General features: G+C 41.6%; 1 protein-coding gene across 20 annotated transcripts in view; it reads right to left on the bottom strand.

Moving 5' to 3' along the window:
• Positions 1 to 11,297: 11,297 nt before the first annotated feature.
• USP28 (ubiquitin specific peptidase 28) overlaps positions 11,298 to 26,720 on the bottom strand; it is a 56,916-nt gene continuing 41,493 nt past the window's right edge. For 16 of the 20 annotated variants that reach the window (XM_073808189.1, XM_073808179.1, XM_073808180.1 and 13 more), the window contains 13 exons: positions 25,065 to 25,282; positions 23,797 to 23,867; positions 22,174 to 22,402; positions 20,115 to 20,309; positions 19,382 to 19,521; positions 19,035 to 19,220; positions 17,937 to 18,032; positions 17,070 to 17,248; positions 16,889 to 16,967; positions 16,002 to 16,081; positions 15,313 to 15,436; positions 13,668 to 13,863; positions 11,298 to 12,534 (listed from right to left, as the gene is read on the bottom strand). In XM_073808189.1, the coding sequence (XP_073664290.1) occupies positions 12,359 to 12,534; positions 13,668 to 13,863; positions 15,313 to 15,436; positions 16,002 to 16,081; positions 16,889 to 16,967; positions 17,070 to 17,248; positions 17,937 to 18,032; positions 19,035 to 19,220; positions 19,382 to 19,521; positions 20,115 to 20,309; positions 22,174 to 22,402; positions 23,797 to 23,867; positions 25,065 to 25,282 (1,969 nt within the window). In that variant the 3' untranslated portion in view covers positions 11,298 to 12,358. Of the gene's footprint in view, positions 12,535 to 13,667; positions 13,864 to 15,312; positions 15,437 to 16,001; positions 16,082 to 16,888; positions 16,968 to 17,069; positions 17,249 to 17,936; positions 18,033 to 19,034; positions 19,221 to 19,381; positions 19,522 to 20,114; positions 20,310 to 22,173; positions 22,403 to 23,773; positions 23,868 to 25,064; positions 25,283 to 26,720 lie in introns of those variants that run through there. The other 4 variants (XM_073808190.1, XM_019941865.3, XM_019941866.3 and 1 more) reach the window with 2 other exon arrangements.

The raw sequence follows: 26,720 nt of genomic DNA, 5'->3' as shown, positions 1-26,720 counted from the left end.
GACAAGCTTTGCCAAGAAATCTATGGAACAGAGGAATGTCAGGAGAATCCTCTCTCTTCCATATCCTCCATCACTCTATATTTGCTTGCCTCATTTTAGAGGTGGTAGACACTGTCTCATTTGTTCAAGAATTTGACTATCTTGGTGATATGGCGATCCTAATTTCAGAATGAAAAATCAAGGCACAGTTTCTAAAGACATGTTTATCTGATTTAGATTTTATTTACATAAAATACTTTTAAACTCATAACATTAATTATATACTTGATTCTTTTATTACTAGGGAAAACATATTACAAAATAGCGTTCAACCTAGAAAACCTAGTCTACTGGATATGAAGACAGAAAAGCTAAAGATATGCCTTTGCAAATGAAAATGAATTATTGGTGATATTATATCACCTCAGGACAGGGACCCTCCTTGGGTTCATTTTCAGTCTCGGGTGCATGATTTGAAAGGGAGCTTCACAATATATCAGTCCTTGTGGCTGTACCCAAGGACTGCCCAATGTGGGCGTACATGTGGAGAGAATTATCAGCTACTTGGAAATGTCTTTTACCATATGCAAAATCACATTATAAATCCCTTAAATTTTAACCTAAATGTCAGCAGAACTACCTAGGCTGTGGCAACCAGTAAAGTCCCTTTCACAACAATGACCCAAGTTCCTTTGCTTCCTGACCGCCTGGGCCAGGTCTTCCTCAGGCATTTCTGCAAGTCCTCAAGGAGGAGCCTCCCGCTTGCTCAAAAACCTGCTCATCAGCTGAAACTACCCTGCGTGTCCACCCTGATCCTCTGGCTACCATCTGCCTCCCACTGCCTTAATCAGTTGAGAGTCACCACTGACCCCGTTGACAATTCCCACAGGAGAACAACTAAGGGTGATGGTTCCCAGTGTCCCCAGATATGTCCCTTTTCCAAGTTCAGAGGCACCTTTTGCTCACAGGACTGAGGAGCTCCCTCCCTCCACACGCTGGTACTGTGCTTTGCCTTGAGGCTGTACTGCTTGTGCTCAGATGCCTCTCCTTCTCAATTAAACAACATTGGCATAGCCCTGGCATCTTGAGGTAGCCACCACAGAATGTGCACGCACCAACACAAGAATAAACAAGTTTGCCGGCACAGCCCAGACCAGTTCCCTTCTTTTTTTTTCCTGAGGAAATGAGTCTGCTCAGGTGCAACTTCGTCTTCAGCACCTGACTCAGTTACCTTCTCACCCAGAATAGCATCCTCTAGGAGTCACAGTTTCTCCAGAAAGCTCCTTTCCCAGTATGTCCTTTTGTATATGTCCACTTGACATACACAAATCCAAATGACTCTTAGGTAAATAAATTTTTGAGTATAAAAGAGCAGTTTGCATCAAATTTGTATTCCGGCCTTCTCTGGTTCCAATGCCCATTTTATCAACTACCCCTTCTTGGTTATGTTTCAAGGATCTTTAGGCCAAGTTTCATTCAGGGGTGAAGCTCAAATATCCAAGAGTGATCCTTGGATCCCATAGGATCTACAAGAAGGACTCATTTTGTTATTCATCCATCTGGCCGTTTATTCACTCTTTGAACAAATATTTATTGAGCACCTACCATGTGCTAGGCATTGTGCTAGCAACCAGGAATAAAACGGTAGGACAAAACGTATCCCTGCCCCTCATATAGGCAATTAGGGGAGACAAATATTAATGGGAAATCACATTAATGCTAATTGTAGTTGTAACAAACTTTACAAATCCTGAAAGGTACATGGTTCTATAAGATCATGCAATAGGAACAATTTAACCTAGTCAGGTTAAATGAGCGGGTACCCTAAGGGAATGATAACTGCCTACAAGCTAAATGATGGATAGCAATTCTAGACAGAGAGAGAAAAAAGTAAAAGACAAGGCTGGTGAAGTAGGAAGGAGCATGTTGTCTCTGTTCTCAGAACCAAGGGAAGCCAAGCATGAGGCCAGGAACAGGAGGTCAGCTGACCGAAACAGTAGCCTGCTCCACCTTTCCTAACACCTTGTCCCTGGGCCATATCCCTACCACACAGTTGTGTAGGGTTTAAGAGATGACAACGCACTTTCACATATCTTGTGTTTTATTTACTGTTATATTGAGGGTTTTTTTTTTTGAGATTGGGAGAACAGATGTTATTTGTTTTGCTAATGAGAAAATGAAGAATTTAGGCAACATGCCCACGGTGAGTAATTAGCTGGATGAGACTTGAATCCAAGGCTTGGATGCCATGGCAGGCTTTTGTCACCCACCCCATCCTGTTGCTTCATGGGGATGGGTGACTGAGACAATCTACCAGACCAAAGGAAAAACTAGCACCCAAGCAGAAGAAAAAACCAAAGACCTAAAAGAAAAATCTTGTGCTCCGTGCGTTTGTTGAGGTCTAAACAGGATCTTTGTTGCCAGGTGGCTCACCTGGTCCTGCTGGTGACCTGCAGCCCTCATCCTAATCCCATGTGTGCAGGTGCTGATGGCATTTTTCATCAGCATGTGATTATGGCTTCCTCTGCAAGGAAACTGGACACAAACTAAAGGTTTATTAAGAAAAAAAATAGCCTGTTTTCCTAACTCTCCTTTATAAAGGGCACAAAGGCATTGAAAAAAATTTTTTAAAGGTCTGCACTTTTTTTTTTTTTTTTGCATTACGCGGGCCTCTCACTGCTGTGGCCTCTCCCGTTGTGGAGCACAGGCTCCGGACGCGCAGGCTCACCGGCCATGGCTCACGGGCCCAGCCGCTCCGCGGCATGTGGGATCTTCCCGGACTGGGGCACGAACCCGTGTCCCCTGCATCGGCAGGTGGACTCTCAACCATTGCGCCACCAGGGAAGCCCCCCAAGGTCTGCATTTTTTTAATATTTACTTATTATTTTGGCTGTGGCAGGTCTTACTTGTGGCACGCAGGATCTTTTAGTTGCAGCATGTGGACTACTTAGTTTCAGCATGCATGTGGGATCTAGTTCCTGGACCAGGGATCGAACCCGGGCCCCCTGCATTGGGAGCTCGGAGTCTTACCCACAGGACCGCCAAGGAAGTCCCCAAAGGCATTTTTTAAAACGATAGGAGTGGGGCAGGGACTGTTGATTGATTCCCAAGCAGTCAATAGCATGTCATCCCCTGAAGGAAAGGTGATCTGCATTCTGGCCAGAAGCTACTTTTATAGAAAGAGTCTGAGGAATAAGATGCTTTTCACCAAAAACTGCCACTGTTTTTATCTACCTGCGTTGTAGGGAAAATAATGAGAAATAAAAATAGAACTAATTAAATCTTAGCTTCAGTTCAGCCTTTTCTCATGCATTTGTGGCAAATTAACATCAAAAACATTTCTTTATTGTGGTTACACATGGAGAGGTGTGTTGTCATATGTATTAGGAACAGAAAGGGACATCAATCAATCGATGTTTCAAGGCAAAAGCTTTTATTATGTGCAAAGCATTGTAAGAAAATAACCCGGGGACTCGCCAAACGTGATGCAGTTAGAATTTGATATGTTCGGTGCTGTCTTCTCCACCGGCCTTCCTTTGGGTCTGAACATTTCATCATTAGCAGAGAAGGCATTCCAGAAGGTCCGTATCAAAACATTCATCTGTTACCCTTCTGAGCCTCTGAGACTAGCTCTAAGGGAAAAGTCCCAAGGGTTAGACACATTTTGGGATGGGAGGAAAGTAAGAAATAGTTTTATGGGCTTCTGGACAGGAGACGTGTGTCTTAGCAGCCAGGGAGGGTTAGGATAATACAAAACTCAGAGTTAGGGAAATGTTTGCAGTCACTGGCCTCTGATATGGAACTGAAAGAAGCTGGGATCACATTCTACTCTACTAACTGATGGATTTATTTTTTTAAGCCAGTTGTTCTTGCTACCTTGCCACATTTATAGTATGTGTACAGACTGTTTTGTTGTTGCCCAGAATTTTGAATAGTGCCTCAAAGCCAAATCCCATGGGTGATACATGCCCTGGATTCTAATGACAGGGGCTCACCCCACTGCTGCTAAGAAGTAACCAAACTGGTGGTCAGCCTTCACACCCAACACCTACATGAGAGAAACACCCAGACTCATTAGGGAGGCTTCCCGGAAGGGAGTTCGTAACAGTTGGGAGGACTGTGGTGTCTCTACCCTTCCCTGTGAGGAGTGGGGTGGAGATGGACCTCAGAAGAACCACTCACAGATGGAGCAGTTCCCAGCAGGGAAGATGGGTATCTGAAACACACCCATCACACCTGTGCTGAGCTGCAGACACTCCTGGGCTATGGAGGCACAGAGGAGGGTGCCTGACCACCACCGGAGCAGCCTGCAGCAGGGGGCTGGCTCGAGTGGGGCAGAGTGGCAGCACCCGCCCTTCTGCCTTTTACTGGGGCAAGGATGGTAAGCTTTCTGTAGCCCAGATGGGTGCTGGGCAGGCAGTCTGGGTGACACTGTCCTAGAGCGCTGCTGGACGGTGTGAATGACTAGAGCAGGAGCTGAGAGGGACTGGAAGAGGCCAGCCAGGAAGTCCAAAAGCCATATCAGGGAATGATCTGGAAGTTTTCTACAGAGCTCTCTGAAGAACCCATAAAATACCCCACCCAAGAGCTAGTAACTGGATTCTTGCCATAACAAAGAACAAGAGTGTATTAGAAACAAAGCTATTTCTTTAAAAAGTAAACACTGGGGCTTCCCTGGTGGCGCAGTGGTTGAGAGTCCACCTGCCGATGCAGGGGGACACGGGTTCGTGCCCGGGTCCGGGAAGATCCCACATGCCACGGAGCGGCTGGGCCCATGAGCCATGGCCGTTGAGCCTGCGTGTCCGGAGCATGTGCTCTGCAACAGGAGAGGCCACAGCACTGAGAGGCCCGCGTACCGCAAAAAAAAAAAAAACCCAACCAACCAAACAAACAAAAAAATAAACACTGTCCTTTGCCTTCTTCTGCTATAAACTCTCCTCCCCCAGGCTCTAGGGCTGCCAGAGCTGGGGGTTAGGAGGGGAACGGAGCAGGGGAGTAGAAAAACATCCCACGGCTCCTTCCTTACTGCTAGCCCCGAACTTCAGGCTGAGGCCTGGACTAAGATGAGGGGAGAAGCACTGAAGCAAATGGATGAGAGTGAACTTTTGATCTAGACTGGTCCAGACGCTATAATACATGAAAATTATTCTTTTCATACTCAAACGGGGCAATCAAGTTCTCAGGGAAAGGACAGCCAAAGGATCATACTGGAAGGTAGCCATGGAAACAAAAAGAAAGCTATTGACTCACTGTTCCCTATCAAGTTTAGGCCATTCAATAAAACGATTAAAGAAAAAATATACCCAAAGCAAGAAAAGAACCCGACAGGAGATACTGTAATTTTTCTATCCAGCATAGGCCCGGATCCCTTCAGCATCTCTCTTCCAGTCAGACTGGCTAAAATATGATCACATCCGCTTGCCAGAGACCTACAGCACCCTGGATGTCTACATTACGTCCCAGTTATTTAGCATCCACCTGTGAGCCCTACATAGGCCAAGGAGAAGCCTTAAAGACCTTGCCCCACAAAACATTTCCACACGAGACCTGCAGCTAACAATACTTCACACCAAGTCATTGCTGCATCTATTGTTTCTTTTAACCCTTAGAACATAACAGCAAGGTTAAGGATTTTTTTGGTTTTATAGACCAGGAAAGTAGGTTTAGCCAGTATTGGAACTCAGTTGTTAGCTAACGATGCCAATATTCTTTCCATGAACTACATCTTCATGAGACACACTGATTCAGCAGTGGTTTATAAATCAGGAAAGCTGTAAAACTGTTCACCTCATGAGTGAGGTCTGGTTATTCCCTAAGTAGAGACGGTCAAGATGACTTAGTGAATGATGATGCTACTCCTGTCATCATTGGGGGTTCCATCCTTACTGTTAAAATCTAAATGCTCATTTGGGAAGACCATCTTTGGCATGAGTGATACCTCTAGCCCACCGTTAGGGCTCTAGATAGAAAACTGGTCATACCTCCATGAACATGATTAATACAAGGACCAGCACACACTCTTGGCAATCCCTCAGTACCTAGGTAGCAGCTTATCAATTCCAAGTGACCTAAATTCTTTTTTTTAATTTACTTTGTCTTTGTCTGCACTGGGTCTTCGCTGCTGTGTGCGGGCTTTCTCTAGTTGTGTCGAGTGGGGGCTGCTCTTCGTCACCCAAGTCACCTAGATTCTTTAGAAGGTTTCTGTCCCCTTCTCCTACTCAAAGTTAATATTCCTGCTTCATTGCTTAATGTCACAATTTCTTGTCTTCCTCATAGCAGGAACAATCCAGGCTTATCTTATCTGAGAAGGGAGGAGACCAGGTCTCTACCTTGTAAGACCCATTCACTTGTCTGTAAATGGCCAATCAGTTATACACAACAAGGAGGTTGTGGAATCAGGTAAACTAGCCAGCAGCCTATTGGGCAATGCAGCAAACAAGAGGGCTGAAAGGAGGAGGACATGAAAGTGCCCTGAAAATCTCTTAAGGCAGTTCCACTCTGATGTGTAGTAGATTACTATGTCAATTTAGTGTTTAATAGCCTAAGAGAATGTGGATAATTGTTTTAAAGGTTCAGGGAAAAGCAGTGTAATGACTGAATAGCTGAGATGCTGAGCCTGTGAGCGAACTTTAAGGAACTGATGTGTTTATGGTAATTAAAAGAAAGGTTAATTACACAGAAAAAAATATATTTTTCTATATCTCCATCAGAGTTGAGCTTCACAACATGAGGAATACACCAAAGTTATAATACATTAATTCAGAAAGCATAAAAGCCGGTAAACTATCATTGCAGAAGATTCTACAGACTTTATGAAACCACAGAACTCAGTGTGTTGAGGACAATGTAAAAGCCACCTTACTAGTAGGCATGGAAGTTCTATGAAGAAGTAGTTCTAAGCTGTGACTGTATGTTTATCAGAATCACCTGTGATGCTTTCCAAGCATAAAAGCATCTGGGGTCCAGGGAAGTCTAATTAGTCCATACCTGCAGGGTTGAGGCCTTGGCAACCGGGATTTTTAAAGTGACAGCTGATTCTGGATTGGTGACCAGGGTTAGGAATCACTGCTGAAGAGCTCTGAATTAAAAAGGTAGAAAAGGGAATTCCCTGGAGGTCCAGTGGTTACACTCTGTGCTTCCACTACAGGGGGCACGGGTTTGATCCCTGGTCGGGGAACTAAGATCCCACAAGCCTCATGGCATGGCCAAAAATAAATAAATAAAAAGGCAGGAAAAAACTTACACAAGAGAAAAATAAATAAAAACAAAATAAAGTTGTTTGAAAAGACCAATAAACCTCTGGAAATACTAACCAAAAAGAAAAGAAGATACGTGTCACCCAGTATCAGTAATGAAAAGGGGGACATTACTAAGCTCCTGGAGCCATTAAACACACACACACACACACACACACACACACACACACACACACAAGGCGTTATTATAAACGTTTTGCCAAGTAAATTTTAAATTTTAGACAAAATGGACATATTTCTCTTTTTTTGGATGAATTTCTAATAATTTTCCAAAACTGACACAAGGAGTAACCAAAAGTCTGAAAACCCTAAATGTATAAAAGAAGCTGAATCTATAATTAAAAGCATCTTTTCAAAACACACAAAAAAACAACTCTGGGATCAGATGGCTTCAACAATGAATTCTGCCAGAAATTAAGGAATCCTATCTTATACAAACTCTTTCAGAGCATAGAAATTGAGAGAACATCCCAACTCATGCAATAAGGCCAGAATAATCTACAGCAAAACTTTGATAAGAACATTACAAGAAAAGAAAATTAAAGGCCAATCTCTCTCATGAATATACACGCAAAAGTCCTAAATAGAATATGAAAAAATTCCATATGCATATAAAAAATATATCACAATCAAATTCAGTTTCTTCTGGCAACATGGTTGGTTTAAAATTACTAAATGTAATTCACACATGAACAGAGTAAAGGAAAAGACCCATGTAATCATTTCAATAGATAAAGAAAAAGCATTTGATAAATTTCAACACCCATTCATAATTTAAAAAAAACTCAAACTCGGAATAAAAGGAATCTTTCTTTATCTAATAAACGGAATTTATAAAAAGCCTACAGTATGGTGAAATACTGAAAACATTCTCCCTGATATGGGGGGGGGGATAATGACACCCACTATCACCACTTCTATTCAGCATTATACCAGAGGTCCTAGTGTGACCAGTCAAGAAAAAGAAACGTTGTAAGGACTTGAAATAATAGTCATCATTCACAGATAACATAGTGTATACAGAAGACCTAAAAAAAACCTGATAAACTATTGGAATTAATAAACTTACAGGCTTGATATAAAAACATCCATTTGTTTCCAGATGTCAGCAACAAACAATTAAAAATGGAATTTAAAAAAATCACAGCATTTACAATAGGTTGAAAAACATCAAAGATCCAGGAATAAATCTTATGAAAGAGGTGGAAGACCTTTATACAGGAACTGAGGAAAACCTAAATAAACAGTATACACAATGTTCATAGATCAGATGTCAATTCTCTTCAAATTATCTATAGTCACTATAAACCACATCAAAATCCCTGGAGATTTGTGTATGCATGTGTGAAATTGACAAACTGATTCTAAAGTTTATATGGAAATATAAAAAAATCAAGAATAGCCAAGATGATATTGAAGATGTCCCAAACTGGACAATTTATTGTACCAGATATCAAGACTTATAAAGCTACACTAATTAGGACAATGTGATATTGGTACAAGCAGACCAACAGGCCGATAGAACAGACAAAAGAGCCCAGAAGCAGAACCCTACGTAGACACCTTATGACAAAGGCATAGCACTGGGAAACACAAAATGTTTTCAATAAATGGTGAGGGTCAGTCCACTAAATGTGAAGGGTAAAACAGTGAAACTTCTGGAAGATAACACAGAATATCTTTATGACCTTGGAAATAATTTCCTCAATAGGGCACAGTAGCACTAACCATGAAGGAAAAGACTGATAAACTAGACAACCTTAACATTAAAAACTTGTTTTCACCCAAAGACATCAAATGAAAGGCCAGAGTGGGAGAAGATATAGGCAATGCATATAACCAAAAAAGCTTCCATAACTGGACTATATTTTCAAAAAACTCCTATAAATCACTAAGGAAAAGAAAAAAAAAAGTGGGCAAAAGACTTATATACGTATTTCAAAAAACAGAATAGCCAAAGGCCAATAAGTATATTAAGAGATGCTGGACATCCTTAGGACACAGATGTGGACAAAGGAATGTTGCCTGCCATCCCAGGAAAAAAAGGAATGTTGCCTACCATCAAGCCATCAGCCACTGCAGCCAGCCCTGATGGTGCACCCTGAGGGGAATTCAGGACAGAGAAAAACAGGATACTGGCCCTAGATAGTTAAAGTACATATCTAAGGAATCATTTCAATGAGGCTCGCATCTTCTCATAGGTAGAAAAGCACTAAAATCATTAACTTGAAATGTCTGGTGTTTTTGAGATTAGTAGCAGTCTTTTAATGTTCAACTACATGTTTTTCCCTCCCTTACCTCTTTGGAACAGTTCCTCAGAGCTATCTGAGAGGATGCCTCCAGGGCCACAGTCCTCAGTAAGGTCCCTAAATAAAACATAACTTGCAACTTGTAGGTTGTGCATTTTTCTTCAGCTGACACAGGGAAGTGCAAATCAAAATGATATCATCACATGTCTACCAGAATGGCTATATTAAAAATACTGACAAAATCAAATCTTGACAAGGATATGGGGCAACTGGAACTCTTATAAACTGCTGGTAGGAGTTTAAATTGGTATAACTGCTTCGGAAAACTGGTAGAACCTAATAAAGATACATCTACCTATTCCTATGACCCATATATTCTAAGGACCCAGTAATTCCACTCAGAATTACATACCAACAGAAATGCATTCTTGGGCGCATCAAAAGACATGTACATGAACGTTCCTGGTAGCATTATGGGTAGCAACCAAAAACTGGAAACACTCAAATGACAATTAGCATAATAAATTGTAAGGTATATTCATTCAATGAAACATAATAAACCGAGCAAGGAAAATGAGTAAACTACAGCTGCAGTTAATTCTCCCTTCTATCCTACCCCTGCTACATCCCAGCCCTTCATTCAACCCTTGCCTCTTCTTCATTCATTATTTAAATTGTTCTATGTATCCACTTCACACCTCTTTCTTGAAGTGGGTAGGATAACAATGAGTTTATATGCTCCATACTTCTTGAAAGAGCTAATTAACAAATCCAAATGGGAAAGGATTGCCAATTCCAGTTAACCAGGGAAAGGCTAAACCCAGTCTCCAGGGAATTCATGCTGAGGTCAAGTACCCTGCCCAAACTCTTGAAATCACTTCTGGTTAAGGGTCACACTGGTTCTTTCTCCCACCCCACCCCCAACATCCCTTCCCCTCATCCTTCTTTTTCACAACCCTTTAAATAAGTAAAGCCACTCTTAGCTTGAGACAGTTTGCTGACCCTGAAAGAAACTAAGCTGTACCTAAGGCAGCACCAGTACCCGCCATGGTGGTCTGAGTGGATCCAACACTACAGATGTACAGCTGTTCCTTTCTTCACCAACTACAGGTTCTCAAAAGCTCATCAGGAAATAACTAATGTGGAAAGGTACAAAGCAAAAGATTTTACAAGACTCCCAAGGGCAGTCAAGCAGTTGTTAATATAGCACAGGCTATGAAGTGAGACACACCAAGGGTTAGTGTCCTGGCTCCACTACTTAGGACACCTATGACCTTGGACAAACCACAGCCCCCATTTTCATCCCAGGGTTGTTATATAACTGTGCACAGTAATCAGTAATGACAGGTATTTAAAAGCAGAAGGCAAATGGTGCTACTGCCTAGAATTTTAAATAGTAAAAGGTAATCAATGGGTAAGAAAAGTGATTAATTTCCCATGAAACAGATCTTTGCAGTGAGCTTTAAAACACAAAAGCACCCCTGAATATCTGTAAAAGACGGCCTAACCATTAATTTAACCAAAATATAAGAATTTGGTTTCAAGAAAATAATTTTTTTGCCTTCTAAATCAGAAAAATTACAAAGTGGATACACTTACATGCAATACAACTAGCAAATGAGATGAAAAGAGATCAGTCACCACTAGGTGCTGCTCAAGAAGTGACCACTGCCTTTCATCCCCATCAAGCTTCTCAATGCTCTAATCTGCATTTCTCTTTTCAAGAAGAAAAACTGAAACGTGAGAAACGCTTATTGAGTCCATCCATTTCCAAAACAGAAAATATATATTTAAATAAAGGCCATACTGCATACCAAAGGTAAAACAAATACTTTTATTGCACATTTATAAAATCTGCATTGTTGTAGTAAGTGTTTTTCCCTCCCACGATTCCCTCATTAATCTTAAAATTTGGATACCCAATTTGGAGCCTTTTAAAAATTATCAAGAGGGGATATTTCTCTCTCTACATATACATATATATATAGATTTTTTTTTTCTTTTTACAAACCCACATCCCTTATTTTTTAGAAGCAAAAAAGGGGAGGGGCATCAAAATGTTCTTCTGGGCCAGCAGCAGCCTTAGACATGGGTTTTGACAATTTTCAGACACTAGAAATTTTTACCTAAATGGTTAACTATGAAAACGTGATCTTTAGTCAAGTTTCACAATGTTGTTACTCCGTCTGACGTCCTTAATGCCTTCCTTTCTTTCACTCAGGACTGAGTATGAGGTTTTCTGGTTTATTTAAAAATATAAAGTAAAAGAGAGAGAAGAAAGGAAGGAGAGGCAGCTTTCTTTTGACTTTTGAACATCTTACTGCCACATGCATGACCTTATGTTCTACCCACGTGTGAAAGGGTAGTGGTTCATCAACAACCTATCTTGTCATCTCCTGTCAAGAGCCAGGCAAGGTGTATGCTTCTCCTCTCTTGCAGTTAAGAATTTTTTAATGTCATCTGTATTTGATAAAATAACTAGTAGCTGTTCATATGGTTCAGGTTCTGATGAATCACCCTTCTACTCTGCTGTCAAAAACACTTATGCCTGAAGGATAATTTTAAAAGTGTCAAGAGGCTTAGAAAAGCCCAAGCACGCCTGTAGGTACAAGAGGCATTTCAGGTCTTCTGCCATAAATCAATACCTTAATACACTGGTTCCTGCCTTTTTTAGTGAAATCGCTTTTATGATTCTGTACCTAAAAAGTGCAATTTTATTTTCAATCCTTCTTTACATACACAGTATGGTTGGGGTCTGGATCTGAATCTTACTTTTCCACCTAATCCCCTTCCCAAGGTAAACACTGTGACAACAGACTTCTGTGCAACAGGCAGTCAACCAAAGACCAGGATGGGATTTGAACACGTGGGGGCTTATTTCACTGTCACAGTTGACACCCCTTGAATTGACTCCATGACAGCTGCAAACCTGCTACAAAGGTCATAGGGCGAATTGGGTCGAATAGTCGGAGGCTCCTTTAAGACAATGATTTCTGCAGAAGGATCTAGAAGTCTGGGTAGAAACTCCCCTAAGCACAGCTGCAGATTTTCTGTGGAGGAAAAATGGATGGTTACTATACAGCTAAATAAATCTCTGAGTAAAAACTAAGTCTGCAATGATAGGAGACGGTCTTTCATACAGCCATCACCCAACCTGAAAGGTTAAAGCATTGTTCTGGTCAGCTAATGACAAATGATGATTCCTTCAGGCCAAACCAGTAGCAAAGACCTATTTGCCAAATATACCAAAGTTTTAGGTCACTGTTTTAAGCCATGTGACGTGTGGCAGAATAACACTATATATTCACTTCATTATGGACACGTCTTCCAATCAATCATCCTTTAAAATTTGAGAAAGTACCATAAATATAATGTACCGTAAATATACTATTGCCGTAAATAAAATGCTGCTCTTTTCCTTCAAGTAATTAAAATATACTAGTGTGTACACGGCATTATGTAAAGCTATGTATCACACATGGTCTAAGTAAAAACTGAAGACATTAAAACAAAATTCATAGCTACTAATTATTATAGAATTTTTCAATAAATATTATGAACTTTAACAAGTCAACAGAATATCTCTACATCAGTGAGAAACTAACAAAGAGGATTCGTATTAGGATACGTAGCAACTTTCTAAATCTATCAAACTCACCTAAAAATACCTAGTTTTAGGCTCCCTCTCCAAAATGCTTTGGACATGCACAGACGTTCCATTTACTAATTTGTTAACCTTGAAGGCATCATAGTTAATAATATGTTTATGTCTTGCAACTTCAAGTCACAGGAAAATTTGATTACGGCACCAACAGGTAATCAAGCTGCATAAATAGATTTTTATTTTTAAACTATAAAATTAAAGTTCAGATTTCGGCAGACGAAAAAGTAAGAGCAGTCTGACATTCCTGGAGAGCAGTGACTTATTTCAAACAGAGCTGGCTGGCTGGCTGTGGAGGTGATTCAGCAGCCCCAGAGGAGGTAAGGGGAGGCTAAGAAGGACAGGGGTGCAGGCTCCCATTCCTTGTTTCAATAGAGTAGATGTACTTTTGACTCTTGTATATTCTAGGGGATTCCAGTGCCTTAAAATGGTTTGACAACCGGTACTACAAACTGAGTCCACTGCAACTTCTAGAATTCTCAAGGGCCTTACAAATTACTGGAAGTGGCAACAACAGCACACCTGCAATATCTTGCCCGAGGTAAGAGCACCAGTGGTTTCTCATGATCTCAATGGCATCCAAGTCATCCTTGGAGATGTCGTTATTAATGATAAGGTGAATGCAGGGAATGATCAACTCATTCATCACATTAATACCCTCTGTTACAGAGTGCTCATCATTTGTTTCAAAGAGAGAAGCCGCTTTGGCATTCAGCTCCTATAGATAAAAAACAGAGTGAACAAAAATAAAAGTCTGAAAGAGAATATCTATTTTAGAAGAGCCTAAACAAGTACTTCCCAAACTCCACTGTACACTGGAAATGCCTGGGGATCTTTAAAAAGTACCGATGCCCCAACCCAAGCAAGCTGACTGACTGGTATTTGGGTGACCTGGGCGCTGGGATTTTTTTTTTTTAATGCTCCCAAGGTGACCCGAATGCAGCAAAGTCTCTGACCCAGTGGCCTAAACTTACAAGTCAAGGTCATATTTAACACCCGCTTCTATCAAAAGGCCTATTCAATGGTTCTCAATCTTCACTGAACATCAGAATCACCTGCAGAAGGCAAGCTGGTGCCCAGGCGCCTCCCTAGGAGACTGGTTTAACTGTATGGGGAGACGCCTGGGTCCCAACCTTCTGAAAGCTCCTTAGGCGATTCTGACGCTCACTGGAGGTTGAGAGCCAGAGGTGGAAAGACTCTAAATCCCTAGTACTGTCTCCCTGGGGCAGCTGAGTGGGATGTTCAAAATGTAATCTGTATTTGGTGATTTAAAAAATAAAATCATGTCTTTACTAAAATTTGGGTCCATCAAATCTACAAGGCCCTTTTTTCAGCTTCAAAGTGCCCTGCCATACCTATAACTGATGCAGGAACCGAAGTCTAATCAGAAAATGAAGCTTCTGAGATAAATACATGTCATGACTTAATCTCCTCCACTTGGTATTAACAGAAGCAGTGGGAGAAATGCTGGCCTGACTCCTCCCGTGAAGGGTGATCCTGCCGGGTGTCAGAGAGGCTAAAGGCAAGCACGTGGGTCTGGGAAAGCCGCCTCTGTAGTTTCTGAAGGACAAGCACCTGCAGGAACCCCTGGGGAGGCAGAGGGGACATGGGTCTCCTTCCCACGTGGCGGCCAAATGCAAAATAGGTCAGGATAGATCTCCAGTGGTGTATGACGAGGATATTAACAGAATGGCAGGACCGATCCTGATGGTTCATACCTTTTAAAAAAAAACTGGAATCTCTTTAGAAGTCACTAAAATGCTCATCTACTAGCTTAGCAGGGAACACAGGAAAAACACACATTTCTTACATGTTTACTCTGGGCCAGACACCAAGTAAACAGCTGAATAAGAAGAGGATCTGTGCTCAGGAACTCACAATCTAGTAGACAGGCCATGTGATAAAAGCTATCATGCAGTACATAGAAAGGGCACCGAAATGGGGATAAGTGATTCTCACCTAACTTCTACCAGGGGTGGAAGAAGAATGACATTCACTGAAGTAACTTAAAATAATTTGTTTCCATGTAAAACTACTCTTCAGAGTTTGGAAAAATCTAAAACCTGTTGGAGATTTTTTTTAAGTTGTATTTCTTCACGGCTTCAAGGAGCAGAGGTAAACACAATAGATAATTAAAAAGTCGTAAGGCTTTACAATCAGTACAAACCAGAAGGCATTTTCTTCGGTATAAAGCGATCACCGACTCTTTCACGCCCCGCCGGGGCCCCTTCATCAGCAGAGCGGCATTGCTCTGGTAGGCGTACACCAGGTAGGAAAGCGCCTCTTGGTACCTTAGAAAGCGGTAGATAAAAAACAGCTCAGTGCTCCTTCCCCGAATCCAGGGCTTAGTCCCCACTGTTCCCTAATACAAGAATGCAACTGGCTGAAATGATGGAAAAGTCTTAATGATGGAGGCAGCATGGAGCACTGGGAAAAGCCTGAGGGCCAAAGACCACAGCCAGTCTCAGCTCCTCTGCAAACTGGCCGAGAAACCCAAGGCAAATCATGGAACTTCCCCGGGCTTCTGTTTCTCCCAACTCTAAAACAAAGAAGTGGACGAGAGGCTCACTAAGGTCCACACCAACTCTTAAAATTCACTTTCTGAGTTCATTTTCATTTATCACAAAGAAAACCTGGCCATTATATCTCTCAACTAAGAAATCTATCATTATGTAAAGGATGAAAAAACATGTGTGATGTTCAGAGCAAAAGTGAAGTGAAACACTGGAAAAAGGTAGAGGCACAGGGTACATGTGAGAAGGGGGGTGAAGGTGCTGTGACCTTCTGAATTCCTGGTAGGCATCAATAAATAAGTGTCCTGACCAGTAATCTCAGTGACATAAGAGGCCAACTTACTTTCCTTTCTGATAGAGTTCCAGGCCTGTCAGGAGATACACAGACACCTTTCGAAACAAACTGTAATCTTCATGCCACTTCTGAAAAGGAATGACAGCCATTCATGATTATGACCATGACTACTTGTACCCTTTCCGCCACAGTAAACTTCAAACTCAGTACAAATACTCATTGAGCACATGTGGCCAGGCACAAAAACAGGAGACACAAAGGCTTTCAGATAATAAAGTATTCGACATTTAGAATTAACGTCTACCGCCGACCTTAATTTTCCATGTCTTGCTCCTTCCACCAAGGAACAGAAATACTCATTTCATATGAGCTTTAGAATTTAGGATCTTAATTTCCAACACCCACGTCAAAGTCATTCAGTTCTGGTATAAATGAATGGCCTCCCGAGTTCTGACAAAACCATCCAGATGACGGAAGACGGAGGGACACGGCCATTCCAACCTCACAGAACAACACTAAGCTCAGTGGGGGTGGTGACATACTTTAGGTGGCACAGGACAGTGTCTTTCCTACAACACGATGCCTTTTTTGAAAATCTGTAGTCATGCATGCATTTTAATGTGTAAAAATCTAATTTCAGATATAGAAATGTTAGAGAACTAAATTATTTAAAGCAAACCAAAGCCATGAATTCAAGAATTTTACTGCCCAGAACAGGGCTAAAGTGGGTATTTAAGAGAAATGAAGTGCTGATTCAGTCTAACAGAACAATGGAATAAAGAAACTGGCCATTCTAAGGGTAAGAAAAGATCATTCATTCATTCTCACCCAGCTTTCTTTGGGGGGTGGGCGGCGGGTGGTCAGTCTGTGATAATATAAAATTGTTGGTTTGGCCTTAATGTGTTTGCTTTGTAGACGTAAAGAGAAGATCTCACCTTGTACTCCTCCATATTCATGTCATCTGGACCAATCTCCTTCAATTTCGCTTGAGCCACCTTCATAATACTGATTGACCTGTGAACGAAGTTCAGAAAGCAATGAAAGCTCCCCCTTCAGAGGAGTTAGTCAAGCCAGACCCAGAAGGAAGGGTGGTTCACCGAAGTAGCCCCTCCTCACCTTTCATCATAGCTAAGATTTTTGTCTGCAAATTGTTCCAGAAGGGTCCGCTCTACTACCCTTTTCGGCGCTTCATTCTGGAAGAAGTAGACAAGCACATGCTGAAGTCGAGGATCACTGTGAGAGGTGGGGGTCTCTTTGGCGAGCTGATAGAGCCTGGAGTACTCTTCATGGAATGCCTGTTGAAGACAGAACTATGGTTAGAAAAGCGCACACTGTGACCTTCTACACACAGAAACTGACGCCTAAGCGCTACAGAGGTTTTCATCACTCTAAGAAGACTTTTGAGAAGTCCTTACTGAGACATGACAGAGGCAACTATGGAATCTGAAAGTTTCTTTCATTTCATAAGGATAAAACTCCTCTGGCACCAAAGACATACTCACAAGAAACTCATCTTCCTCATCAAGTTCTCAGAAAAACAAATATTTAGTTTTAATTGTTTCAGGCATATCCTTGAGTACCAAGGACCTGAAATTTAAAAACCGACATGAATGCAATTTCTTCAAGTACCTTAAATTTTATTCAAGTACCTTAAAAAGCATGGCCTTCATTCTTATATTATGGCCCCCAAATTACAAAGGCAAGGTCCCATTCACAGCTTTATGAACAGATGGCTCCTAAGAACAACAAGAAGCCCTCCAGGCCAGGTGTAACACAGAACACCAAAGCCGCGTCAGTGCCAAGAGAGGAGAAGCCATCAGTGCTGTGAGATGGATGGCTCGGTCGTTAGCTGGGCAGGAAAGGAAGTTCTATGTTTTACTTCGATGAAAACCTTTTAATCCCATTTTTCAGCATCTAAGGAAATTACTGCCCCGTGTTATGATACCTGTGGCATAAGGATGAGAATTCAAAAAACAGAGATACCTTAATAAGCCCTGCTTCAGACCCATCTCGGTCAAAGGTCTGACGGGCTTTAGCTATGGCCAGGATGACCCCTTGCATGGCAGGGCTCAGCATCACCTACCACAAGAGGGCACAAAACAGAGAGAAAAAGGAGAGAAGAAAGGTTCAAAAGAAGACTGTATGAAGGAAAGGTGAACAGACAGCTGCAGGGAAGCATGGCAGCGTGCTCCGTGGCTGGAACCCACTGCGAGGCAAGGCTCACACACCGGGTCCTACACACATTCACAGCCCTGGCCCTCTGCACAATGTCAAGACTTTGCCCAAGACAAGCTATTCCTACATATTCTCTCTAATTTAGCCAATGGATAAAGATGTATGTCTAAAAATACCTGCGCTGTGGCGCTGCTACAGAATCGAGTTAAATTACAACTCTCGGAGGGGAAGCGTCTGAGGCGAGAGTTCCAACTGAGTTCTATAATTTGGGTGTATATCCTAAATACACCAGTATTTTGGAGTTTTACTAGGATGAAGAGCACATTTTAAACAGTCTGGAAACTAGGGGATACACAAATAACACTTTACAAAGTGAAACTCTTACAATGATTAAAAAAATGCCCCACAGGAAAAAACAGAAACCTGAGGACAGGATTCCCAACAGTTAGTGTGTGGTGACAACTGTACAGGCGGCAGACAATGAACCACCTGGGATTCTACAGCTTCTCCCTAAAGCTTCAGAATTAAAAACACCTTCAAGTCACATCTGTTTTTTTGCTCACTGGACAACTGAAAACTTTATATTTGGAGGAGACACAATGGACTAACATGACCAAAGACAAAGACTCCTAAAGGCAATTTCTTTGCTCATAATACCAAACAAAAAACTAAATTCTGCCTTTCTGAGCCATCTGGACTCTGCAGCGGCCCTCATAAGGACAGGTCTGGGTAGATATATACTGGCAGCAGTGTACAGTGGTAACTGAGATAGGCCCTCTCGCCCATTATTTGCGTCAATGAGAAAACAGTAACTATTGCCAAACACCTCACACAACTATATTCAGTCACGTGAGAAGGAAATACAAGACTGACGACAGAGAGCTAAACCCTGACTCATCTCTGTACCTCCTCATCATATCCATCTGCATCAGATCTAACCAGAATCCTTCCCACACTGGGAATCTCGACTTCAGAGACCTCAGCATTAGGCTGGGCAGCAGACTCTGCGTCATGAGCCTGTGCGGGCTGCTCGGGCTGCTCTGCAAGGTCTGTTTCCGGGGACATGGGCTTCTGGGGTTCAGCTTCCTTAAGCTGTGGCAGCAGAATGGAGAGAAAGAGTAAGAAAAAAACAGAAGAAATAAAGAGGGATTGGTTAAATGCAGCAGGCACAGGATAACAGAAATGCGAGAAACTGTGGTCGTTATTGCCAAGAGCCCACCCCTCTTGCACTTGAGCTTCTAAGCCATTCTCACCTCACTCAACGCTGCTTCCACACCACTCTTCTCGTAGGCGCGTGCCGTGTTTGCAATAGCCTGGGCGGTCTGCTCCTTCACGATCACGGCATGCTCGGAGGACAAGCAGCGAGCCCCGTGGGAAGAGGCGACTGAAGACTCTGATAAAGAACCACACAAAGGAATTAGCATCTGATGAGAAGTAACCTCTAGAACACTCTGTAAACGGCAAGCAGGATTGATACAAAGTTTCATGTGCAAACCTTCTAACAAACCTTTTTAAAAAAACCTATGCAAATTTCCCCTAGAAACTAGTGACTAAAAGAAATGGCTATTTTAGCAAGAAGCCACTGATGATGCTGTAAAGTTTAATGTGCTCCTGATGCTGTCATATTTCTTTATGCCAAGAAGCCTTCCTACAAACAACCATCTGTTAGGAAGATCACCTGTGGAGAATAGTTTTCATAAAATCTACCTATTAATCCTACGTAGTTTCTCCTGCAACCTGGGAAATAAGCAAAAAACTAAACAGAGTGAAAGTACAGGCAGCTAGTCTTTCTGCTCTTACTTCTGCTCAGCAGAAATGACAGTCTAGAGCCACAGGCTAGGCCGTCAGGTTGTGCAACACCAACTCTATCTGAACTCCAGTGGGCAGACCGTGGCACGGCTCACTCAGATGAAGTGCACGGGACTGGCTACTGGAGTGCAGCATGAATCCCACCAGATCACCGGCATAGATGCCCTTCTCAGGTACCTTGCGATGAAGAGAAATCCTGTGATGCTGAGCTGGTGGAAGACTCCATTTGAGGGATTTTGCAAGACTGCTCTTCTTCCCACTCCTCTACTTCCTGCTCAAACCTCCAGTTATCTTCCTGAATGTAATGCTTCAGTTCAACAGAGAGGGCTTCCACTTCTCCTGACATCTGATCTAATTCATTCGGGGCCGCCTCTGAGGAAGAACAAAGACGGAGTTTAAACGAAGTTCCACCAAGCAAAAGGTCTCAAGGAATCCAAAGGTCCTTTCTAGAAAGAAAGAAAATAAGACACTTTGCCTTTTTTTCTTACTCCTAATGAAAAATACATACACACGTACATAATCCATCTGAAGTACTGACAATATCAGGCCAACAGTCACAGCACCCCAGTAACAGTGCCTGGCATATTAGTAGGCAGGCACACTGAATATTTGTTGAACGAATCAATCGACGATCATGACTAAGGATTTGGAATAGAGGCCAATCAGTGACAAAGTAGCAAGAACAAACCAAACATTTCTTGGAAATTGAGAAAATCATTAGATCCAATGGATATTTCAAGGTAGATAGTGTTATCAGTGTAACCAATGCTCCTATTACTGATAAGAATATCCATCTCAAGACGGTTAGAGATGAATTCCAAGACACTTATACCTCCTTAAGTTTCACACAATCAAGTGCTGTAAGAAAGCAAACTGATACAAAGGTTAGATGGTCAGTAATACCTGGTTCACTAAAGGCTATGATGAAAAATGGCAAGGATAGCAAGGACATATTAAATCTCATCTCTAACCCTGTGACCAAAACAAAACATAAAAACCTACAGCAGAATAGCACATCCATGTACTGGTGGCTATTAACTAGTCTTTTCACTAAGCAAATGACAGTTTCCACTTTTTGTCTGTTTCTGTAATATAAAAATGAGCCATACGTGTAACAACAAGGCTCCTAGATACCACCAACAGCCAGCACAATTATTTGTACAGTAACTCCCACGAGCAGCTGTTCCTGCTTTCACACTGCAAACATGCAATTACGAAGATCAGTTACCATTAAGTGATCATTCTCTCCATCGCTTATCCCTCAAGCACACGCTAACAAATCAGAAAGATCATTTGCTGCCCGGACAAAATGCCTTATGTGTTTTCTTACTTATGCAACACAGTGAAGTTTGAACACTAAAAGAAGATGCCTTCCATGATCTCAGATGTGAAAGGAAGAAAGAAAGAGAGAGTAATATAAATGGAAAACAGCACAGAACCTGGAATCAGAATATTTCCTGGCTATAAGACTCCAGACAAGTGCAGAACCTCAGCTGGAAAATGTGGGTGATAAGAATTCCTGCCCTGCCTACCTCCCTTTTAGAGTTATAAGTTATTAGAGAAATAAAGTTTGAAAGTGTGCAATAAGGAGTAAAGTACCAACATAAATGATAATTATGATTGCTCTTAGCATTAACAGCAGTATTATGAGAAGTATGAAACTGTTCAGGCAAATCCACCTGTAACATCTAGCTATTCTCCAAAGGGTGTAAAAATATGTGTGCAAGAATGTCACTAAAAGAAAAAAAAAACTAGAGGCAACTGAAAAGTCTGTCAATGGGAGGCTGGTCTAACAGATTATATACATATTCCATGCAATGGAATTATTATGCAGTTGTTAAAAAGAATAAGTTGGTTCTATTTATAAAAATATACAGATCACTAAGAAAAACAATTAATGAAAAAGAGGCAGAACAGAATGGAAAAATATCCCCTTTGGGGGGAAAAATTGGGTGTGGGAGAGATACCGATAAATAAAATCTAGCCTCTGCATAGAACACTTCTTGAAGACTACACATGAAACCTAAGAATGGATACTCGTTGGGCTCGAGGACGGAAGTAGGAGAGCAAATATATTTTTCCTTTTTAGTCTCCTTTATACTATTTGTATTTTTTAAATACATTATTACTTTATAATAAATCTGAGTTAAAATTTTTATTTTAAACGACAAGATTGTTCCCTTCCCTGAGCAGTACAGATTTCCCCCACCCCTGGCTTCTGTTAAGGTGTTTTTACCTGCACTGAAGTGGGGTAGCTTGTCATTAATGTACATCAGGCAGTAAGCACTAACATTTCTCAGGCCCCCATAGGAATCTCTTTCAAGTTCTTCCCAGGAAGACTCGGTAACAGAGATGTCGTTGTACTTGAGCCAGACTTGTCGGGGCTGATTATAGATATAGGCCCAGTAGTGTCCTGCATTTGCTTGTCCTTCATGAACAAGAACTGCATGCAAACGATAAGGCACCTGCAAATCACAAAGCATCAGGTTAAGCAAAATAATCTGACAAGACTTAGATGACTAAAATTCAAAAGTATACGCAACCATCAGACATCAGAAAACTGCCTGTTTATACATGTGTTTGATGTTAGGTTCACATCAAAACATCTTGTTGATTCAAGATGAACTAACAAAAACACAGCCTTGGAATCTCCTAATTACGTCTTGGTTCCTGAACCTTTAAAGTCGGACAATTGAACCAGATGACCTCGTTGAGGCCTCTTTCAACTCTAAACTCCTATGATTATACATCTAAAACGAAAGATAACTGAGACCTATTTATCCCCTGAGTTCCAAACTCAGTTTATCTAAAAACAGAATCACCGTGACTACTCATGTTGAGAAGATGTTTACCACACTTGGTACCTACAACAAGTTTAGCAGCTATCTTGTTCTATGCCTATTTTATTTGTTAACAAAATCTAAGTTAGCATATTTCATTATTAGTCGGTCTCGTGGTCTCTATATTTCTTCTTGCAAGTTATCATCCACTTATCTGGGGGTGAAGACCCTTTTAACGACATACTTGTTTGTTTCAACATGTGAAAAGCCTTTTTTTCCCCCAATATGGGGAAAATAGAGCAATGCTTAAGTGCCAAGTAAGTACTGGTGAAAGAAAGTCAGCCATCGAACCAAAGTGAACTTACATTTAATCAGTACCTTGACATGTTTTTACTGGTGGTGAAATTTTTTAAATAATAGAAGAGAGAAAATGGGGAACAGCCAAGATTTACATGATGCATTCCTGCTGTGCAACACAACTGTGCCTCCACGCGACCCTAGAAACAGAGCTCTCCTCCCGCGGCCTATCGTTCACACAGAAGCCAGTGGAGGGCGTGCCCCTAACTGGGGCCTCTTTCCCCTCTCTGCCCAGAATGTTACTCTAAACAAAAACATATGTGGAAACTAAAATTTCTGCCCTGCCTACCTCCCTTTTGGAACTACTAGAGATATAAAGCTTGAAAGCACGCTGCTAAACAAAGGATCACTAAGGACCATGGTACTTTGGAAAGGATGGGGAACCAGTCCCTGGTCAGGTTTCCCCCACTGCACTACTTAAATTAACCATTTTATGAGAAGTTTTTATTAATATTTAATGACAAACTTTTCAAATACATGAAAAAAATACCATGTGGCAGAATCAAAACAAATACATTTTAGGTTCTGTTGGTGACAGAAGATACATTGCTTTTTTTTAGCCTAAAATATAGAATAATAGCTATTTCTTTCCTAAAGTTATTTTTATATCTCAGGGAAGTTTCCATTCAGTTTCAAAGAAAACCATCAACTTTTCTTTTTGTATCTACCATTAGCACCATTAGAACATGCCTTGACTACCTTCCCATCAATTTTCATTCTACCTGACGGAGGAGAGGATCACAGTACATCTGCTCAATAGTCTGGGTAGTGCTTGCAATACAGTTCTTTAAATCTGTTAAGAAAAAGAATACTTAGTTAAAATGCTTTCATTACACGTCACCCAGGCAGCTTTAGCTCTGCAAAGAGTACTGCTTCTCTGCACCTGGGGTTCTGACCAGTTCAACTTCACTCTATGAACCACGAAGAACGACGCAGTTTTTTTTTTGTTTTTGTTTTTGTTTTTGTTTTGCGGTACGTGGGCCTCTCACTGCTCTGGCTTCTCCTGCTGCAGAGCACAGGTTCCGGACGCGCAGGCTCAGCGGCCATGGCTCACAGGCCCAGCCGCTCCGCGGCATGTGGGATCTTCCCTGACCGGGGCACGAACCCGTGTCCCCTGCATCGGCAGGGAGACTCTCAACCACGGCGCCACCAGGGAAGCCCAGGACGCAGTTTTAAAGTAGGTGGAGCTTTAGGTTACAAAGGCTTTTAGTTTAATATAACTACATTAAGATTTTTTAAAAATCACCTCTTATAATTCACACCAGAATTTCTTAGAGAGAAAACAGTTTCTAGAAAAAGACCTTAATGGGGCACTTGGGTGTACAATATATGTCCCAGGGACAGGACGTGAAAGGAGAAGGCACAACAAAAGGCAGGGCCAGGTTTCTATGAATAAGAACCTGGGAGGAATCTAGATTTGTATTATTTCTTTATTTACTGCTCCCTAGATAAAAGGAGAAAGAAGGGGAGGAGGGGAAGTCTGAGCAACAAGACAACGAGGCCACAGGATTTTCGGAACAGAATCTGAGCAATACGATTTTACACTGCGTGTATTACTCACATATCCTTTGCTTCATTAACCTTCAATAAAGCATACTTCATGTGGAAAAGACTTTAAAAGTGGTAATTCAGGAAAACAAAATTCTAAGTTTGGGTCAACTGAAGCCAGAGTTCAGATAAACTATGGGAAAAGAAAATCAGCAGACGCAGAATATTCTCAGCCAAAGCTAAGTGTCATGAGCGTCCAAGCTACCCAGGATTTCCCAGAAATTCTGAGGAGGGAATCCAGGGGGGGAGTCTTTTCATGGTTGTAAAACAGATGTGTGTGACCCAATCTCACAGGGAACAGAAAGTACCAAAGAGGTCACAATCCCCAAAATTCAACAGTATACATGGCAATGGCAGGACATGTACCCAAGGTGCCTAACTTCCACATATTCAAACAAACAGAAAAGGCAAAGAGTAACTGGGAAGTATTGAAAGAGCCAACCTTGTATATCTTGTTCAATCTCGCTCCTCCACCTCTGGAGGCAGGTCTTAACAAAGTTTATCTCCTCATCTGTGACCGTTCGAGGAGCTGGGTGTGAGGGCATTTCCATGGAAGATCGGGAAGGTGTAAGTGGCTGATTCGCCACCTTAGACTTGTGTAGAGAACCTTCAGAAGAAAAGGTACTTTCAGCATCTTGAGACGTGCTCTCTTTACTTGTACTGAAGGAAGATAAAAAACATGCTCAGATGATGATTTCCAAAATACGCCTTGGCCTAAATTAATGCACTTTCTAAAGCAAGCTGCTACGTGGAGAAGTACACCTATAACTTAGTGAGCGTTTACTCTTCAGAGTTACTGAGCCAAACCTTTCCTTTACATGCATCATCTCATTTAACACAACTTGCTCATGAGGCAGGTACTATGACCATCCCTATTTTACCAACTACAAACCTAAGATTTAGAGAAATAAAGCAACGTATCCAAGTTCACCCAGCTAGTAAATGACAGAGAGGGATTTACACCCAGATCCGCCTGGGTTTAAGAGTCTATGCCTCCTGCTCTCTAACCACTTGCCTTTTCTTGAAGAAAGGATGAGAAGGAACATGGAGAAGAGAAGATTGGGACTGGAATAATCAAGGAATCAACTATAGTGTTTCCAAGATGCAACTGACTAAAGTGAGATGGATAGACAGATGCAGGAACAAAATACACAGAGGAAAAATAGTATCAGCTCAACATCCAACTCACAGGAATGCAAATAGGTGGCCCCCTGGGAGAGCACAGGGTGCAGGACTTACAGGCAGACAATCTCAGCTCTACCGCGCCTTAGCCAAATACCCAAGGAAAAGTTAGTAGCCTCAGGCAAGTAATCTAATACCTCAGCTATGAAATGTGGGATGTTAACTTCTTTACATCGTTGTTGTAAACCAAGAATAAAGTATGTAAAGTAAATGTTAATTTATCTACTAATTAACTAATGCCAAACAAACTGCACATAGACAAACCAGCAGGAATATAAACTAAGCCTGTGACTGTACTTAGGTTTCTGTTTCACACCAAAACTGAAGAATATAAACTTCCTACCTCTGACTTAAAAGCAACCCTCTCTCCCTTTCCCACCTGCCTTTCTCCCATACACAGAGTAATGGAGAAAACCTCTTTTCCCTAAGGACCCATACAGATGGAAAAATAAGCCCAACATAAGCAAACGAGCAGACATCTCAATCTCAGAAAAGATCACACACACACAGAGCACTTTAAAATCTAATATAGGCAGTCCTATTTTATGTTATTAAACAGATTAAACCACTTTTAAAAAATTAAAACCGTTTATATTTTACAAAGGACATAAAAACATTCTACAAAAGCCCAAAGAAATACGCATAGGTAGAGAATAAAAGTAAAAGAACCCCCCACCCCTTGCCTCATGCCGTCCCCTGGAGATAATCACTCCTACCATTTGGTATGTTCTATCCACATAGGCACTTCTGCACACACATCAATGAATGAGTATTAATACGTGTGTGTGCGGCGGGGGGAGCTGGAAGAATGATTATTTTGTTTTGTTTTTTTAACATCAGAGTCTAACCTTTTCTATAGGTTCTAGTGTTTTTGTTACCCAGGACCCACACATCAAATTTGATCCGCGCTGGCCCC

This window comes from Tursiops truncatus, chromosome 8 (assembly GCF_011762595.2).
Source record: "Tursiops truncatus isolate mTurTru1 chromosome 8, mTurTru1.mat.Y, whole genome shotgun sequence".
Lineage (NCBI taxonomy): Eukaryota > Metazoa > Chordata > Mammalia > Artiodactyla > Delphinidae > Tursiops > Tursiops truncatus.
The sequence above is the reverse complement of the archived record's forward strand: the minus strand, read 5'-3'. Positions and strand labels throughout refer to the sequence as shown.